This window comes from Nestor notabilis, unplaced genomic scaffold, assembly GCF_000696875.1.
Source record: "Nestor notabilis isolate BGI_N333 unplaced genomic scaffold, ASM69687v1 scaffold20458, whole genome shotgun sequence".
NCBI lineage: Eukaryota > Metazoa > Chordata > Aves > Psittaciformes > Psittacidae > Nestor > Nestor notabilis.
In genome coordinates, this window is record NW_009941720.1 from 1 (window position 1) to 19,395 (window position 19,395).

Below are 19,395 nucleotides of genomic sequence, written 5' to 3' on the forward strand. Positions count from 1 at the left end.
TATATATATATTCTATAATTCTTAATACATTGTATTGGACACTCAGAAGCGTGAATTAAAGATCCACAGATTTTTATTTAAGTATATAAGAAAATCGCACAATATGATGTAAAAAACCTGTTTTGTCAGGCTTAAGAAATGCAGTCTGTTTGGTACAGCAAAGAAAATGGAAAGTTTTTTACATAATTACAAAGAAAATCTAAAACTAAACCTCTGGGAGACAGCTTTTTAAAATCGTAACAGTAATTAGTAATTATTAATAACAAATATAATCTCAGAACTTGTTGAACAAATCAGTACATGAAATCCTGTGATCTGTTTTGCTCATTAAAGAGTCATAATGGTCTGGCCTAGCATTAAAAATCTAAAAAGTGATAGTAACTTGCTAACTTCACTAGTAATTTAAATGCTTTTTATTTCACAACATTTCTTTACTTGAAAAAGAAAACATTGTTTGTGGTATGGAATATTGACTGAAATTCAATGCATACCTGAACCAGCAGAGTTATTGGTCCACTTTTATCCACCTCTAATATTTCACCATTCTTTGTGCCCACTAAAATATGACCATGTCCTAAAGATATGGCACGTATAGAAGGATTATCTTCTAAGAGAAGACCTAGAACATTAAAACATGAGAAGACAGATGATTCTCAAGTATGCCTTAAAGTGGATTTTTTCACACATAGGCACATTACACTCTCACTGTAGAAAAAGATACTCAGTATTAAGTAAGTAAAAATATATTCCTACATAGAAGAAATTACATGTTTGGATTCATTTGGGAGTATTTAGCAGTTACCCAACTGACACTAATCTTTCTTCTCAACTGAGAATCTCTGAAGTTTATTCAGCCTCACTCATTGGCAGCCTTTTTGAAAAAAATGTGCATGTGAAGTTATCAACTGTACTACTATACTGCTAGAATTTATGGTACCTTCTGATACAGCTTTTTATTTTACAGATACGAGAATGAGATACTCTGTAATAGAATGTTTTAGTAATGGGTGTTTCCATTCATGATTTCTGAAAAATCAAACCACACACATTGAAAAATAGCTAATGTAAACTGGGGGGGGAGGGGGAGAAAGGGAGGGGGAAAGAGAAGGCTATTCTGAATGTTACATAGGGAAAACTATAAATCAGCACTAAGATCAAGAATAAATGGAAGAAACAGGAATAATAAGAATGAAAATGTTCTAAAACAATTTCAAAAGACATATGCATTTACAGAAAATTGAGACATAGAATGTACTAAGACCTTACAAAACTAACCACAATTCTCATTTCCATTCCTCCTCCAAAACAAGAAAGATCAGACAAGATACTTCACAATTAGAAAAATAATAGGCTTTTTGGTTGCTACTTAAAAATTAATCGCCTGAGTGAGGTAAGATCAACTAATCAAAAAATAAGGTAAATATTATGATCTGCACCCACCAAATGTGCAAAAAGACATTATAACATACCATTTCCCTCCCAACAGGAAACTGACTTATTTAGAATCAATTAAGCTTTAAAAAAATAATTTTTAGTCTTCATTATGTCCAATGTAGATTTCTTCCTATTGGGGAAAGAAATTCCACAGCAAGTTATCTAAAGAAAGTATTTTAAATAGAATGAAATCTCTGTTACCTTTAGACCCAGGGGCTAAAGCAGCCCTTTTGATGGCATAGGTTTTGAGACAACGTTCAAAGGTATCATCCCAGAGGGCTACTACCCCATCCTTTCCTCCAGTGACAAATCCCTGGGGGGTGGGGGAAATAATAATAATTAAAAATAAACAAATAAACCCCACAAGTTATAGTCAATTATTATCTTTCCTTAATTTTTCAGTGATTTCTGCAATACTGGAAACGGATTATATACAGCACTGAAGTGCACAGAACTAATATGTTAGAGATGAAAAAGATTAGGAGCAACAAAATGATTGAATTCTCCTGACAAAGGCAGCACAGTTCTGTACAGCCCAGGTACATAGGCTGGATTTAGAAGTTCTAACCAATAAGCTTCTAACCAAAAAGCCTCAAAATCTCTTTGGCATTTCACCTCATTGCTCCAAGCCAAACTTAGTGCGAATCACAAAAATTTTATTACTACTTAAATTGTTCAAATATAGGCATAATTGTGCCAGTGTGTCTTCAAATTTATTTCTAGCTATTTAATGAAGCAACAGGTATGCCTCATACTGAAATCATTAATACTTTCCTTTGGAGCACTTAGTTCTTGCAATGAATAACACATGCCTTGGATGAAGCTACTATACTGAAACTCAAATAAGAGAAGGTGGAGTAACGTGGTCTAACCTAGCAAAATACAAACATACACATAACTTCAAGTAATCTAACTGGAACACCCATTCACATTTAAGCACATGCTTAAAGGCTTTCCTGAGTCAAAAGATACTGAGCATCAGAAGAGCATATTTAGTGATCTACAGATTGAATGCTGCTACTAGTAGACAGGAATTACAGCACTGAACAGTAAGAATATGATTTTCTTCCTCTCTCACAAGCTCATATATTCAATTAAACTTATGGATGCTTAAATCAAAAAGTACTTTTATTTATCATAAGTCACTATTTTTTCTTTAGCAAGAGGTCATGAAAATTACTGAATAAAATGTCACTAGACCACAAGGGTTTGAGAAGCAGCGTGCTACATAGCAAGAATTGGAGACATGCATAAAACAGTTTTGACTCTGGACCTCACAAGGCTTTTCTGTAACAGAAATAAAGCCATAGATTCCTGAGTTTGGGAAAGGCCTAACTTCATAGACTTTTTTTTTGTCCAGACATCAAAAACCAATGAGCAGTTTATTTACTTTTTCCAACGCGTGCATGCTGAACACAGGACCATCATGTGCTTTGACTGTTTTTATGAGAAACACATCTCTCCAAACACACACATCCCCTGTGGAAGTTCCAGAGAACGCCATCTCTTCAGTCCAGCCGTATACTGCACACATCATTGTATCAGTTCTTCCCAATGCACCTATGCAGCCCTTTCTCCCAATTAGTCCTCCACCTGGTTCAAACCAAAAAACAAGATATCAGAGGTTTGCTTGGAACTATTTTCCAAAAACTGCACAACCTTGCCAAGAGCAACAAGCCCTTTTCCTCTGGTGCACTCATGCTCCCCAAAAAATTAAGCTGGAGTTCTCAGAAAATAAAATTTTTGTATTATTTGGCATCTTTCAAGAAAAAAAGAACATTATTTTTACCTTACTACTTGAATATGGATTTGTACGTGAACATATACCCAAATATAGACCTACAAAGAGAAAGCCCATTTATAAACTCCCATCTACACAAAAACATCAATCTTTATCGCAGGCTCGTGCGAGTCGATGTGCATAAATAATTAGGACATTCTGAGCAGAGAAGCTAGTCTACCGTAGCACGTGTCTATATACTTTTTGAGGTTTGAAACAATAAAGTTCACAGTAATATCAGGGAATGTATCTTTTCACTCTTCAAAATTTTTCAAGCAGATAAAGCAAGCTGCTTTATCTTGACTTTTAATTGTCAAGTTCAACAAAGGATTCTAAATAGGTCCCAATTGGCACATGTATCCTCTTCAAGTACTTTGAATTCTTCTATGTGGAATTTTATATCCTTAAATTTACTTATATTAGTGTCTCTTTACAAAACACATCTTCTAAAGGTCCTTCCTCCAAATTATTTTATGATTTTAGAGCGGCTCTAGTATTTTCGGAGGTACTATATCATTATTAGATAAAAAGAAACAGAAAGTAGGAAATCCAGCATCCTCTCTACTTGTGTACTCCTAGCTCCATGGCAAGCTGATCTTAAAAAGAATTTCCATTACTACCATAATGCCAATTAATATGAATTTCTACTAGACCAAAGCTAACAGAAAGAGGCACAGAGAAAACATCTGCATTTAATGCACAAAACATACTATAAGAGATGCAATGTTTTACTTTAAGTAACAGAAAATGCTGTAATTCTGAAAATTTTCCTTACCTGCTCTGCGCCAGAATTTCATGTGTTTGATTCCAACTGTAGTCAATTTATCAGGCATATAAGGATTAATCTTAACAACAAAAATCTTATCTTTACTTCCCCTGAAATGGAAAGCAAACTAGTTTAAATTTTAAAAAAAGGTACTCATATTTTTAAATAGGTTTTGGTTTGGGTTTAGTCTGGGGTTTTTTGTCCCATAATGTATACCTTCTCTATCTTGCTAACATTTCCTTCCAAATCATTAACAATAATTTATTATGAGAAGGAAGAAAGCCAAAGAACTACCATACGAAGTCCTGTCCTATTTTCACTACCCTTTACTTTCCAAAGAAGGTAATTACGTTACTTCAGAAATCCACCAGGTGGCATTTTCTTTGCAAAAGAATACACGTTTGCGTTAAGTTTAGGTATACAGCACTTAGATCTCTGAGAGCTCATAATGAAACTTAAAAACATAAAGTTGTAAATTTTTTTTAGAAGTCGTTCATTTTGAAGACAAATAGACATTTTCATTCACCTTTTAATTGATTTTTCCACTTTTGTTAGGATAAAACATGCTGCTATATAAACTCTAAATATAAATTTCAGTTGTTTCTAGAAACACTATAACCTGTTGTATGTTTTAGATTTCTTACTATGTTTCTGTAAAACCAACACCTTGCTTCAGTCCTGTAGTGTGGAAAAAAACTCCAGCTTTCAAATGTGTTTGCTATCTATGCAAGGTAAGAAATGCTTACTAGTAGGGATTTTTTGTCTTTAAAATGCAGAAGAGCCTCTAACCCCTAAGTTTTGCTCCCTGTTCAAGAGCAGCAACAATCTTTCACCTCTGTCATTTCCAGACCACTAAATGAAGTAGTAGCAAAAAGCATGAACCAATTTCTTTCCAAACTCACAGTTTAATCTTCAATGTGTATATGCTGCTCAAAAATTCTATTCAATTCTTCTGAGTAGGTAGGAAGAAACAGACTCCAGAAACTAAATCCAGTATAAACTGGTTAAAGTTTGATTAAAAAAGGGAATTAAGTGAGATTGATATGTTCGGAGAGTAGGGGGGTTTAAGAAAAAAAAAAAAAAAGAACAAAACAAAAAACCATCACTGCGACAACAGGCAACTGAAAAGCCCAAACCAGTCTCTTCAGGGAAGCCAAGCTAACTGGGCTTCTGACAAATAACTGGGAAGGGAGTAGTTCTTCTTCATTTACATCTGTTCAGGATTTTCACTCCACGGAGGGTAAGAAACTCAAAGCATGTTTAAAAAGAAAATGAGAGTCAAGGGCACTGAAGAGCAATGATGAACTTACTGCATAGAAAGTTAATATTTTTTAAATTGTAGCTGCAAAGAATAATAAATCCTTTTCAAATCTACCTAGAACTTTATTTAGTGTATACATACTGAATCTAGACAGAGTGGGCAAATACCCACTCACATTACTGCTCTATTTAAAGCAATAGATCCTCAAAAACAGTCAAAGGTTTCAAAAACATTACTCAACATCAGAAATAACATTTTTATCTTGTACATTAAAACTACATTTAATAGAAGTAATTGAAATAATCTCAGCAGAATCAAAAAAATCTTCCCAAAATATTTAACCTTTGGAGGTTATTTAACCCAACTTCCCATTCAAAGCAAAGTTAACTTCAAAGTTAGATCAGGCTGCTCAGGACTCAGAAAGGAAAATGAAAGAACACTGAAGAAAAGACAACTGAGAAAAAACCACCACAAACTAGTATCTCAAGAAAGACAGGATCTCTAATGCAAAAGATCTGAAAAGCAAAGCATACATTACCCTCTCTGGAGAGGGCCAACAAAAGTACATGGGGTGAGTTTTAATGAAATTATTTCGGAACTCATCCAATAAAAGTAAATAAACAGTTAAGCTGTCACTGAAATAATTTTTGCTGACTTTAAGAGTCAACAGTTTCTTCTTCAAAGAAATTTTTAAGTCTGTCCTAAATATGTTTAAAGCTGTGCTCTATCGCTGAAGTGACAGAAACTGCTAATTTATTAGAGAACTATTATTCTTTAATGTATTTTCCTTACTGTCATTTGAGAGTAAATCTATGTACAAATTTAAAAATGGAGTGACATTCCTACCTTACTGCTGAAAGCTTTTCACCTTTCTTCCAATCCCAGAGTACAATGGTGTGATTGTCATCTATTCCAACAGAAGCCAAACGTTTCCCATCCGCTAGAAAGATAAATTTATGATTAATAGAGTAGATACATAACTATGTTGCAATAATAAGTAACCATACTAAGGAATATTCTAACCTCACAAATATTATAAAAAGAATATAGAAACAGGTAAATAACCACGTGACATGCTTAAAGGCATGTCTGTCTGCTTTTAAACTTGAGTGATCACTTGGATGGAGCTTAGGACTTTAAGTTACCCTGTCTAAAAATTGTGCTTAGATCCTCTATGTTTTTATCAAATCCTTTGTTCAGGTGTTCGCTGACATAGCTGCACAAAAACCTTAATCACAGGTTGTACTGTGAGAATTTTCTGTTCAGTTTGAAAATCCCTGTTCATTTTTAAACAGGAAAGCATTGAAGCAATACCATGAAGTTTATGAAATATCCTTGAACTTAGTAACAGTGTAAAGTCTTTGAGAAGCTCTGACATGTATCCCACATTAACATCCAAGAAAGAAGTTGTTTGTGCTCACTCGTGATCAACAACTTTCTGACATATGACCATATTTGAAACTGCTATACATTTGTGACAGAATCTGGGAAACCAGATTCACATCTTGAAAAAGAACCACCAAAGGTAAGAAGCATCAAAGACCTCAAACTACTCATCTTTGGGATCGCACGTTTTCAATGTGAGGTTAGAGATCTAGTTAAATCCAAGCCATTAAAGAATGAACAGAAGTCAGCGGAAAAGAGGAAATTTAACACTGGTAGAGGAATTCAATGTATGGGGTGTAAAAATCTCAAAAGATATGTTAGTATAAGATGGAGAGAGAGGCTGGGTTTCTGCCCAGAACTCCTCCGTAACTGGACTTTCTGAATTTACCAGTGTGATATTCAATTGGCTTGCAGGATTTAAATTTTTTAAAACTGCACACCTGATCAATTTGCTTAAAAATTTGCTTACACAGTTGTAATGCAGACATAACACAAGATCTGTGCACTTGCCTCATACAATCGAAAGAAATTCCAAAGTGATCAGTTCAACTATTAAATGACACAGAACCTGTTCTTGCATTTCCTGATGTGCAAGCATCCACACAAGCTTTTTGTAATGAATGATCACAGCCTCCCTCACTTGACATTGATCACTGGAGAATATCTTTAATACAAAATCTTCAGTGTAAAGGAATTCCCAATTGCTCATTAGAACTGATTAGCTTTCGTACAGAAAAGGAAAATTGAAAATAAATAAATAAATAAATAAATACTTATTACCTGAAAAATCAACAGCACAAACACCATACTGGTGATAGCCCTTTAATACTGAGAGTGGTTTTATTGTTTCAGTATCCCAAATGTGTATTGAGGAATCTCGACCAACCTGAAAGTAAACATTTATAAGAATATTTTTTTCTTTTCAATTACTTCACACAGATGTTTAAAAGTATAATACTGACAAATACTTTTAAAAGTATTAAAAAAAATTACAGAGATAAAATTTTCTTATTATTACTTTCATCTGGCTAGCAGTATATTATTCCTTCTCCTGCTTTACAAATACCACTCCCCAGCTGGCTCTTTCTTCCCTCCAAATAACTCAGACACATTAATCACATTTAAATAGAGGCCTCTTGGGGGGAGGAGGGCGGGAAGCAGCCCTTCATTGATTGCACTGTGGCATATTTATTCCATCAATTCTCTATCAATCATTCCCTGTCTAAAAATAAAAGGTTATTTTTATTGCTAGTATGGAAGCTGCTCTGTTTTTCAGAAATCAAGGTGACTTCTGCTGCTTTCTGTTATCATTACAAGTGCCTACAACTTAGCTTCTAATGCATCAATACCTATGGAGTAATACCCACTAAAATGGCACCAAAGCAGGTAACTAGAACATGGTAAGAAAAGCAACATAACTTATTATTTTCAACTACATACAAGCATTATTAGTAAATATTTACAAGATTATTTGCTATTCCAAAGATTTTGCACCTCAGTACACAAAAAGAGCTACAAAACCAGAACACCTTCCTGTGTTTAAGACCAGGGGCAGGACTCAAGAAAAAAGTATGTATTCCGGTTTTGCCACAAACTTAACATGTGATGCTTGCAAAGCTCTTTGTAATATCTACTATCAGGAAAATCTGAACCACTGTTCCATGGGGAATTTGATTATTGCATTAACTAATTTCTGCAGGTAATATAGTAAACAACGGTACATAATGTGCATATATAAACCAGTATGTAACGGAATATATCTTTTTGTTGATAGTATAAGGTGTTCTAAAACATAGTAAATCCAGGCACATTTTTAGTTCTAGTTTTTACTACTCCAAAATTAAACAGAATAAATTCTCACATTTAGGTCTTTAATCTCTAGACTGACCCGTAAATTTATGTTAACCTCACACGTTTTTACACAAATTAAGGGCATTTTAAGTAAAAGTTTGTTTCTACTAAAACCTTCAATTCACATATTCTCCAATTTATTATATAACAACAGCAATAATAACTTAAAAATTCTGAAACACCAAATCAAGCCTTTACATCCTGATGTATAAACATTTAGGGGAAGAGATACTTGCCTGAAAACATGAGTGAAAAAGATATACCTAAAACTACTGTCTCATGAAAGATAAAATGAACTTCCTATAAATATTTTTGTTACATACACACCTCTGTTGCATGTATAAACAGTAAATAGTTTGGCTATAAGTGATAACCAAAACCAGGACACATGAAACTGAAATGGCAGAACGTAGCAACAACTGCTAACTTCATGTTATGTAATAGTATATGAATGTAATAACAACATAGCTAACTTCACAACTAAGATACTAAAAAAAAACCCACAAAAAACCCCCATTTTAATTGCACATTTCCTCCACTGTTATCATGAAGCAGCAACATAATGCTGAATAAAAAAAAATATGCATCTGTTCTTAAATAAAAAAGATGTTAAAAAAAACCCCCCACAGATATTCACAAAAAACTATCAACTGAAGTCTCTTATCAGAATTAACATAAAGAACTGGGGGAAAAAACCTTATGTAGCAGATGGAATCATGTCAAAGAACTGCAACTTAAATGCAGTCCTTCACCTTAACAAATGTACACTGGACTTTTTGCCTCCAAAACAGGCTTTGCTAAATTCAGTAGTAACAACTTCAGATTATATTGCAGCTAAACACGCATCCTACCTGGCCTGTTGCCACATAGTCCTTTAAGGGATGAATAGCAAGGCAAAGAATGTCATCATCATGACCTAGATAAAAGCGCTGTGTGTTCTGCTGTCGGTTGTACACCACTCCCACTGCTGCAACATGGTATACAATTTCACCCGTCTGAGTGTAAAATAAATTGCTCCGACAGTCGTAACCTCTGTAACTAAAGAAAAAAAGTTCGTTCTTCAAGGTCATAACGATATATACTGAAACTTAGAGATAAAATAATGCAAAATGCATTTTGCACACGTGAAAACTCAAATTACTTAACAATTGCTATTTTGGTGTTTTAAGATTATTAACAGATTTTCCTAAAAGAACACCAATTTATCAATTTCATTTACTATTCAGACATCAGTAATACTAGCATTAGTTTGAAAGTGGCTGTGATTTAATAGTAACTCTCCACAACTAGTTTAGAAGAGAAAGTAATAGCTAGTAATTTTTTCAGACAACATGAAGAATTTGGGCATGCAACATGTAATCAAAGAAAACAGCCAAAACTAGTACTTTGAACATTTTCTATCTCTTACTGCTCAAACAACAGGCAGCAAAAAGTTTCCACAAGAATGTGGACAACCCAGATATCACAAAACTGGAAGTTTCTGGAAACTTACTAATAGAAAATAAATGCATAAAGTTTCTACCACATCAGTTCGTTTCGAAGGAAAAACTTGTATCCTTTCTGTACTGGCACAGAAAGTGCATGAATAGAACAATTCCCTACTGAGGTCTGCATGCACTATCACAGTATACACATTTCTTCCCAGGTATGATTACAGTTCAGTACCCCACAAGAAACAATGGCAGGATTTTCAAAAAGGCTAGCATCCTACTTTCAGAAGTAATTTAAGAAATCATTAAACAAGCAAGTTTTAAACTACTGTTTTTAACAACGCGATCCTTGCCAGTCAATGGAGATAACATTTAAAAATGTGTAACTTAAATCCATTCCTTCCTTTCTTCTGATATGAACAGTACTCCGTATGCTCCTGATACACCCTGTTCCTATGCTATTAATTCCCCAGCTAACCTCTTTCTGTTTCCTCTTCTGTTCTTGCAGATCTTCACTAAACTTTTGAATTACTTTACAAAGATGCAGGCAAAATCTGGTTACATTTCTAAATATATAGTTACACTTATAAGAAGGGAATGACACTTGAATGTGTTTGAACTGGCCATGAATTAGCCTTATTTAGGAATCATAAGGCTTTACCTAAGTATTTTTGAACCCAAATTCTAACTAATTGAAAAAAAGCCCTGAACACTGTAAGTCAGTTCAGAAGTCATCCATTCTTGGCAAACAAAATAACTAAACTTTCACCATGGGCAACTGCAAACTGACAGAAATCTCAAATGTCTGTGTTAGACTTTTCATGATATTAACTGGTTTGCTTAATGGAAAGCATGTTTCACCAGAACAAATCACAACATTTTAAAGGAGAAAACAAATGCAAGATCTTTTTGCAACAGTGCAGGTCTTTATCACATAAGACAAAGATGCATTTATACACATACCAGTAAGTGTCATACACAAAAATGAATGGGATAGCATTAAGACAAGTACTGCATGAGAGACACGTAAAAGATTTAAACGACACAGAAATTATGTAGTCCAGGTAGAAAATTTTTCATAAAATTATATACAGCTTTCTTTGTATAAATGGTGCACCAATACTAGACCAACACAAATACTAGATCTATGCATTACTGCAAAACATCAGAGCAGGTGATTACTGGAAAACCCAGAGCAGGTTTGAACATCCTGTCTTTCTGTTGGCTCTCCTACACTATTCACAATGGTACTCAGCTCATATGTTATTAGAGAAAAATTGCTAAAATCATCTCACAAAGCAGATAGTCCAGTTCCATTCCTCCCCAGATGCAGAATGTTGCATTTCCCCTTTAAGAAGTTCACAGGATTTCTCCCTGCCTACTTCTCTAGCCTGTCCAGGTCCCTCTCAATGCAGTATGGCCATCTGGTGTACCAAGCACTCCTCTCAGTTTCATACTGACTGTGATACTGTGAAGTTCAAAGCTGGATCTCATTAGATCACAAACAAGCAAGTTGCCATGGTTTAATGAACTTCTTAAAGCAGCAAAAACTGTGATAGCACAGAAATAACAGCTTTTAAATACATCTCACTCCAGTCCACTGTTTAGATTGGTACTTGCACTCAGGTTTGGTCCAAGTCAACAACTTTTCAAGTGTCTCCTGAGTTACTGTCCCTTCAAGGTCTCTAGAAAAATCTCTCTTTCAGTTAGGTCTGATGCTCAGCTATATTCTCGCTTCCCTCTTCTCGAAAGTGACTCACAATTTAGAGTCACAATACAAGCGCAGACTCTTCAATAGTACTTCACTCTCCCTCCACCCATATCTTTCACTAACAACTTCCCCCAGCAGCAGCATGTCTGGATGTTTTGGAGCTGATTTCTGCCTGACCAAAGTGCTGCCTGCTGGCCCTGCCTGGCTACACCCTTCTTTGATGTCCAGCCACTAGTTTCTAAAGAGACATAATACAGAATGACCTGCAGTAACTGTGATGAAAGAAAACAAAAACAACCTATCACAGTATGCAACATGAACAGTTAAAGGACATGACAACATTCAGTCAGGGGGAAGCACAGTGCCAAAGAAGATATCTGGGCCTGTTGCTGCTCAGACATCATCTTCCTATGCTTCACTCTGCACTGTGCTCTGTTAAAAACTGGATTCGCTTTGCAAGCATAGAGTAATAATACTATTCTTTCTTTTTTCATAAGCAGCTGAATATACACCCTGAATGAGAACAGTTTAAAAAAAACGGCCACCAAAAAATGTATGGTTGAATAAATAATGCTTTAGAAATACTGGACATTGAGCAATTTCATACAAGCTTAGAAGTCACCTATAAAAGTAAAAACATTAGGACAGAAAAAAGGTCTCAGATCCTTTTACCTGCAACCCAAAAATTCAGACTTTTCCCAGCTCTTGTTGTAACAATCGCCTATATACCCAAAGCTAAGCATAGTGAAACTGAGTATGTTAATGCCAGATATCACTGTACTACTCAAAACCTCCAAAATCTATCAAGGAAGGAGGAAAATACTTATTACTACTCATAGCTATATTTTTTTATGATAAGAAGTTTAGATTTTAGTTCATTTCCTCCCATTATTAAAAAAGGTGTACAATCAGTTGTTTACAAGTAAAATAAAACATTTTTGGCAACAATGTTGCCAAAATATCAAGCAGTGTAAACAAAGACATTTTGTAAACCATTTAAACATATCTGGTCTTTCCCATATTGCCGGTTTACTAACTCCTTGACTATATAGGTACTTTTCACCAGAATGAATTGATGGACTGTCTAGTCCAAGCAGACATAAATTTTTCTGTGTAGATCATTCCCTGAGTTCCAAAATACTTACACCTCCATTATTACAAAACCAGTTTAGAACTGAGGTTATTAGCTAATCTCAGGAAAACCACAAAGAGAAACAATTTCTTTGCATGCAGAAAGCAAACCACAGAAATAATTTACAAGGCATCTTGATTAGCAGCTACAAACTAAATAACAAGGAAAGCAAGCTCTGATTCATAGTTACTGGAAAATACATAACAAGGCACAATAAAGATAACACTGCAATAGTTGTTTTCAAGTGGTCTTCAGCAACAGCTAATCAAACCATCAATCCAGCTCTGGTTCAAGTTAATATGACAGTAACTTTCACACAAAAAGCCTCCTAATGCTAGTAGGAAAAAAATTTTGTCATTGCCTAGGTCGTGTAGAGGAGGGACTGGATTCAGTTTCAGATTAAGACATGTAAATGTAGGTGTTCACATGTGCATTAGATATATAAACACCTATATTTTAATCAAGTGTTCAAGTCAATACAGTCAATGGAACCTGCAGGGCTACTCAGTTGACCAAATAGTCAGCATTTAATATTACTTGAGCCAAATCACTCCTTATGCTTCACTGACTACTGACTGAATCTCCAACTGACTGACAGAAGTTCAGATACACACATAAAACCACCTGCTTCAGGCACAGAATTATAAGTTCTTTAACCTGAAGCTGGATCCTACCCACAGTTGTTAGTTACACATCTATAGCCAATTAAGGGGCAACTTCACAAGTACTGTCCCCTCTGCTTGAAGACTCAATGTCCATAGTTTGTCTGATTCTGTAAGGGTTTCAAAATTTGTATATTACTCTTCAAAGCATACGTAGAAAACTTCCAAATGGAGTGCAATCTTGCCCCAAAAATCTCTAGAAGAACCAAATGTCAAAATAAACATGGTTGAGGTCACAGTCTTTAGCACAAAGGCAGAGATTATTTTCTTTTAAAATATTTTTGCATGACAATAGTGTTTTCTCAACTGGACCCACTCATAGCCTACTCCCTTCAGATGTTATTTGTAGATATTGTAACGCTCTGGTAGGAATCCATGCAAGATGTTGTAAAGACTCTCGTTTAAGGGCATGAGAAATCCCATGTCACCTTGAAAAAAAAAATAACAAATTTAATCTTATGGTAAGGTCAGATCAATATCCTGAATATCCTGAAACTCAAACTAGATTTTGTTTAAAACCTTTGAATAATTAAAAATCATTCTTGTGAGATCAGCAGCATAGCTTCATAGGTTTGAGAGAATACAGACTACTATTATATATATATTTTATGTATATAATAGTCTAATATTTGCATCCTTATTCCCTGCCAGCAGAAAGAAACTTTCATAAGCATTGAGTCCAACAAAGGGGCTCCTCTGAATATCTCTCAAAAGAAGTATCCTTTTTATGTTTCTTAGCCACCAGCACTGTCAAAGACATGGCAGAAAGAAAATACATGAATAGTCAAAGAGGCCAAACTAGTACACCACTTTAATAACATGATTCTGATGATGACAGCATCAGACCTCTTAGAGAAAGATGCACTTAAAGATTATACTGTTAATAGAAGTTGCTCTCTCATCTGTACTAGTCAGTGGCTGGCTCACATATTCAGAATTATTATTTCTATCCCTTTCCAAAATGGGAAGTAACCAGAGAAAGATTTCTTACAGGATACGAAGAGATTTTAAAAAGTTCATCTTTCAAGGCAGTCGATAAATTCAAAACACAACCAATGTGCTCAAAACCAAAGAAAGGAAAAAGAGCTTCCTATTCCCCTAGTTCAAAAAAGCATCACTTTTCACACTTTCAAGGAACATCCAAGACATTTCCATTGCACTAAAGAAAGATGAAGCAAAGCAGACTTCCTGAATCAGAGAATATGCCTATTACTCACTTGGATGTGGGTCACTTTAAAGTTAACAGCCTGGACATTGAGAAAAATCTGTTGTTCAGCATGGATTCTTCATTAGTTTCCTTGATGCCCATTGGGTAACCAGACAGAACTCAACTGGACATTCTACTTCTGGTCATTCCTGGATATTCTGGTCAAGCTTCACTTCTGTTGTGAAGGAAATAACAATAATCCCAAAGATCCAGGGCCCTTGCTTCTGCTACATCCTCTTCAGGATCATTTGGTTCGATTCCTAGACCAAATTTTAAAGACTGTATAGATCTACCCACCTCAATGCATTTTCTACACCAATATAAAAACCTTCAACTGAGAATTCTGGAGCATCAAAATAGAAATAGAAAACCCCAACTCTGTACCAAGCTTTCCAGCTGTCATTATTTCCAAAGCTATTCCTCAGACTCCATGTCTTCTACAGACAAAATTGCTGAGTTGAAAAATTAACTATTCTTAGCCAATTAATTTATTAAGCATTCCATATGGAGCCCTTCTAAAATTGTTTAAGTGTCATCATAAAGATACACAGTACCGGTAACTTATCTGTGCATTTACTTGTCTCTAAAAAGAAGTTGTATTCCTGCAAAGAGGTATCTTTTTGAGAAGAAAACAGTATTACCTTATTTCCAGTGTCTTAATTTAATAAAGGCTTTGGATTTGTTTTGTATCAAGGGAATTTATATTTCATTATTTCATTATTCTAATTTTGTAACATCTACTGCCATTTTCCTTTAAGACACCACATCTCTGTTCTGATGAAAAAGTCTTCACTTATGAAGAGTTACGGCAGACTACCAATCCTAAAGATGAAATCGTAGAATTTAAAGGATGCGTCTGAAAGTCATTTTGGTACTCAGATTAGCACCAATAAGAGAATGAAACTGAATTTTAACACACTCGTAGGACCTGGTAAGAATTAAATTTAATTCCTAAACTACAACAGAAACATGTAAATTGTTTCAGATAAGGTACAAACAGGTTTTGGTTTGTTTTTTTTTTTTTTTTTTAAATAAAATACTGATAGAAACAACACTTAGTACAGAACCCAGCCATCTTCAACTACACCAACCTTCCAAAATAATACACCAAATAGAACTATTACTTTCCAGATACTGAAAATTATGTAATAGCCAAATATTATAGTCACCAAATAATAAGTACCAGCTAAAGTTTCAGTGCAAATTCAATTCAGAATTCACGTTTAGAGTTAGTCTACTTTGACATCAAAGGTTTCTATTAAATTAGTGTAAATTTATTTTTACATGAATCACAAAGCAACTGACAAAAAAGTCTTTCATCAGATTATTAGAAGATTAACACCATCCCACAAAACACAGTCTGCTTGTGTATTTTAAGGAATCCTAGTTTTCATACCCATGGACAAAATGTAATCTTATACTGTTCCCTGGAGCTCGCTCTCGTCTCTTAGAAGCTGCACTTTTTCTTTTTTCTTTGCATTGCTCTTTAAGTTGAGGTAGATCTTCTTTGTAAACCTTTAAGAAAGAGCACACAGTAAATTAAAAGATTCATGATAAACACATATTTCTGAGAATTCAGCCACAGTAATCACCCATAAAAATGTAATACTGACATAATTGTAAAAAATCCCCAAGAACTGTAGCTGGTTACTGTGCAGTGTAACTTGTTTTTAAATTACAACCAAAATTCTATCAGTACATGCTAGGAATACATGTACTTTTTTTCTTTTTCCATCTATTGTGTCTCAGATTTTCAATACATCTGGTAATAACAATTCTAAAAGTTTTTGTCAGTTCCTGCTCAGACTTCAGTCTCCCCAGTTTCAGACTTCAACAGGTCCTCATAAAAGACCAACTTAAGCCCTGGGAAGCATTCCAACTACCATCAAAACAAGAATGTTTACCTGTCGACGATAGGTGATCTGTGTCTCTTGTTCAATTTCAGAGTCCAGCTCTGGAACATCAGACTGATCTGAATCTGATTCATCACTATTAGAATCAACCAGACTCTCTGCCAACAAGAAAACAGAAACAGAAAATGAAGCAACCTAAATCACAAACAAGAAAGTGTTTAAAGTAACTGCTTAATGTTTCTGATTTGATATTCAATGCCTACATAAGCTACACATAAACTGCTAATAATTAACAGGCTGACAGAATCCGTTCTGCTGAAATTTGAGAAACTTAGCAGAAATAAGCCAACTTGTAAGTATGATAATTTTGAGAAGGTTTGGGAGCAACTTAGTTTCATTCATTAAAATTATTTCATTGACATTAATGTGAGGAAGAAAGGAAGAAATAAGAGAATGAAGTAGTGAATATAAAGCAGAAAGGTAACAACAGAAGTAAAGGACTCCAAAGAAAACCTTATGGTTAAGTGAGCCATTGATGTAAGTAGCAATTCTCCAGGTAGATTACAGGGGAAAAAGAAAAATCTTATATGGAAAGGAAGTGGTCAAATTTGTATGACTCTGAAGAAAGAGCAGTCATTTAATGTTTCTGCTTTACACCTGGAGAAAGCCAGATAATATTATAGAACAGAGTTTCGCTCCAATAGAAACTGAAAAGAATGTCCTGGCTGATAAATTATAATATATTTGGATCTTTCTGCAACCTTTGATTGAATGTTGTACATTTATTGATTAAGAAACAAGACACAAAGTCAGTCTAGAACACAAATTATTTTAAAAGATCTCAAAATGTAATTGCAAAGACAGAATCACCGCTCAGTAAGAAATGTTTCTAGAAATATGCAATAAAAAGCAATCTTTTTATCAGTGATCCAGATAAAACCAATATTGCTAGTGATAAAACTAGCAGAGTACAGTTAGAAAGGCCATTATCAGGACAATTATCAATAGTGTGACAAAACAGATGTATGCTGCACTTAGTGTCAGCCAGAAGTAAGGTTATATATCTATAGACAAGGAATCTAAACACTTCCTATATAGATATTTTAATTAACTAGTTAAAATAAAATTTAAAAAAAAAAAAGTAAAACCAAAATTAATTTAATTAATTTAACTAAAGAAATTTAAGTCATAGGAAATAATTAGTTGAAAACCAATTCATATCATAAAAGACCAAAACAGGCTTTTTGAAGGCTTCATTAAGGTGAAGAAGAGAACTATAGCTTCTTTCTGCATTTGGCACTGACAAGGCCAGCACTGAAACAGCATTCATTTTCCCAGTAGCTGAGTCTGCACTGATACATCTTCATATTAAACAAATCAATTACAATGCTTCAATTATTATCTAAAATAAATTTTAATCAAAATTTTTTTTTCCAGTAACATCTTGGCATCCAGTTGTTGTCAATGTAGTAAAGGCTGATATATACGGAATTCATGAAGTTGTATCTATGATCCAAACTTTTACATTTTCCCTTTGCACAGACAACACAGGGATCTTTTTTCCCCCCCCCCCAGAATCTTGCTATACTGAGCATACAGGGTACGCCTTAGTCAATGCTTATCAGGTGGCAATTCTGAATATCTATTTCTTTCCTTCCACCAAGGAATTTTACTTCTCTTTCAGTCTCCCCTCCTCCTACCTTTTTATTTTTTTTAATAAATGACTTACCTTGGGGAGCTATATGAAGAGAATCCTTCAACTTCCGCTCAGGGACAAACTTCCACTGAAAGACAGAATGATCAGCCCCCCCAATGGAAACAACCCACTGGTGATCGTGAGACCATCTGACATTTGTCACATGAGCAGAGTGACCAAGATATTTTTTAAACTTTGCTCCTAGAACAAGAATGAAAATAACTGTCAATATACATGGAATAAATATTTCAGAGCCACCTGGGAAAACACATCAAGTAATGCTTATAAAAAGTAATAGTTTAATTAAAATATTCTGAGTGATATTTTAATTAATAGCAGCAATGTTTCCAAATTTTAATCTGTCTTTAAGATAAATTTTTAAATTTGGATTCCAGGATGATCTTAAGGTCAGTTACTAAAAAGTTCCTAGCAGCATTCCGTTATATAGATTCTTGTGCATTTTCATTGTTTTTATATTTCTAGTGAAAACTAAGGGATAAAAAGGAAACAAATTCCAACTCCTTCAAAATGACAGAAGACAGCAAAAACATATTTTTTTATTACCTCAGGTGCCAATAGAAGTCTTATCACTTTAAAAGTAAAATTGGAAAGAATAAAATTAAATGTTTTTTTAATACCACCTTTCCACAAAAAGAGTTGAAAAAACTCTTCATATCAGTCATTTAAAAAAAAAAAAAAATAAAAAATTTCTTCAAGCACATATTGCTTGAAGGCACATCCTAAGACCCATCACAAAGATCTTGTCGTTGCAGCCAGCATTAAACATGCAATGCTGCAAACTGCAATCATGCAGTGGGGCAACTTTTTGTTTTCCCTTTCAGAACTTCAGACATTTGACCTAGGCCCCAGGCAAACTTCTTAGGTTAAGGGGATCCTTCTTAAAAGCTAGAGAACATTTCACAGGCTTTCTCTGATCATCATCACATGATCAGCTTAAGGCAGAGATCTCTGCTAGTGATAATTTGTTACAGCTCAACCTGAACAGTGTCCTTAGCCTTTCTCGTCTAAAATGATACACATACGTCCCTCCTCTGTTTGCTCAGTCCTGAACAGTAAACCTGAAAATCATATACCTTGATTTAGGCTTCAGTTTTAAAAATTTCACATGTGATTGTCCTTATTACTAGTAAAATTCTGAGGAAAAATGTCTTGGAAAGGTTCATAAACTTCTAATGACATTCAGTGGCATACTCTGATTACAGGAC

The 19,395-nt window shown here is 34.5% G+C and overlaps 1 protein-coding gene across 1 annotated transcript in view; it reads right to left on the bottom strand.

Annotated features, from left to right (window-relative positions):
* Positions 1 to 491: 491 nt before the first annotated feature.
* Positions 492 to 19,395, bottom strand: part of EML5 (echinoderm microtubule associated protein like 5) — a gene marked incomplete at its 3' end in the record, with an annotated part of 40,822 nt that continues 21,918 nt past the window's right edge. Inside the window, exons 11-20 of the mRNA XM_010021034.1 lie at positions 18,203 to 18,370; positions 16,525 to 16,631; positions 16,017 to 16,135; positions 9,330 to 9,516; positions 7,408 to 7,513; positions 6,088 to 6,181; positions 3,990 to 4,090; positions 2,825 to 3,027; positions 1,636 to 1,747; positions 492 to 619 (exon numbers count right to left, since the gene is read on the bottom strand). Coding sequence (XP_010019336.1) covers positions 492 to 619; positions 1,636 to 1,747; positions 2,825 to 3,027; positions 3,990 to 4,090; positions 6,088 to 6,181; positions 7,408 to 7,513; positions 9,330 to 9,516; positions 16,017 to 16,135; positions 16,525 to 16,631; positions 18,203 to 18,370 — 1,325 coding nt within the window. The remainder of the gene's footprint in view (positions 620 to 1,635; positions 1,748 to 2,824; positions 3,028 to 3,989; positions 4,091 to 6,087; positions 6,182 to 7,407; positions 7,514 to 9,329; positions 9,517 to 16,016; positions 16,136 to 16,524; positions 16,632 to 18,202; positions 18,371 to 19,395) is intronic.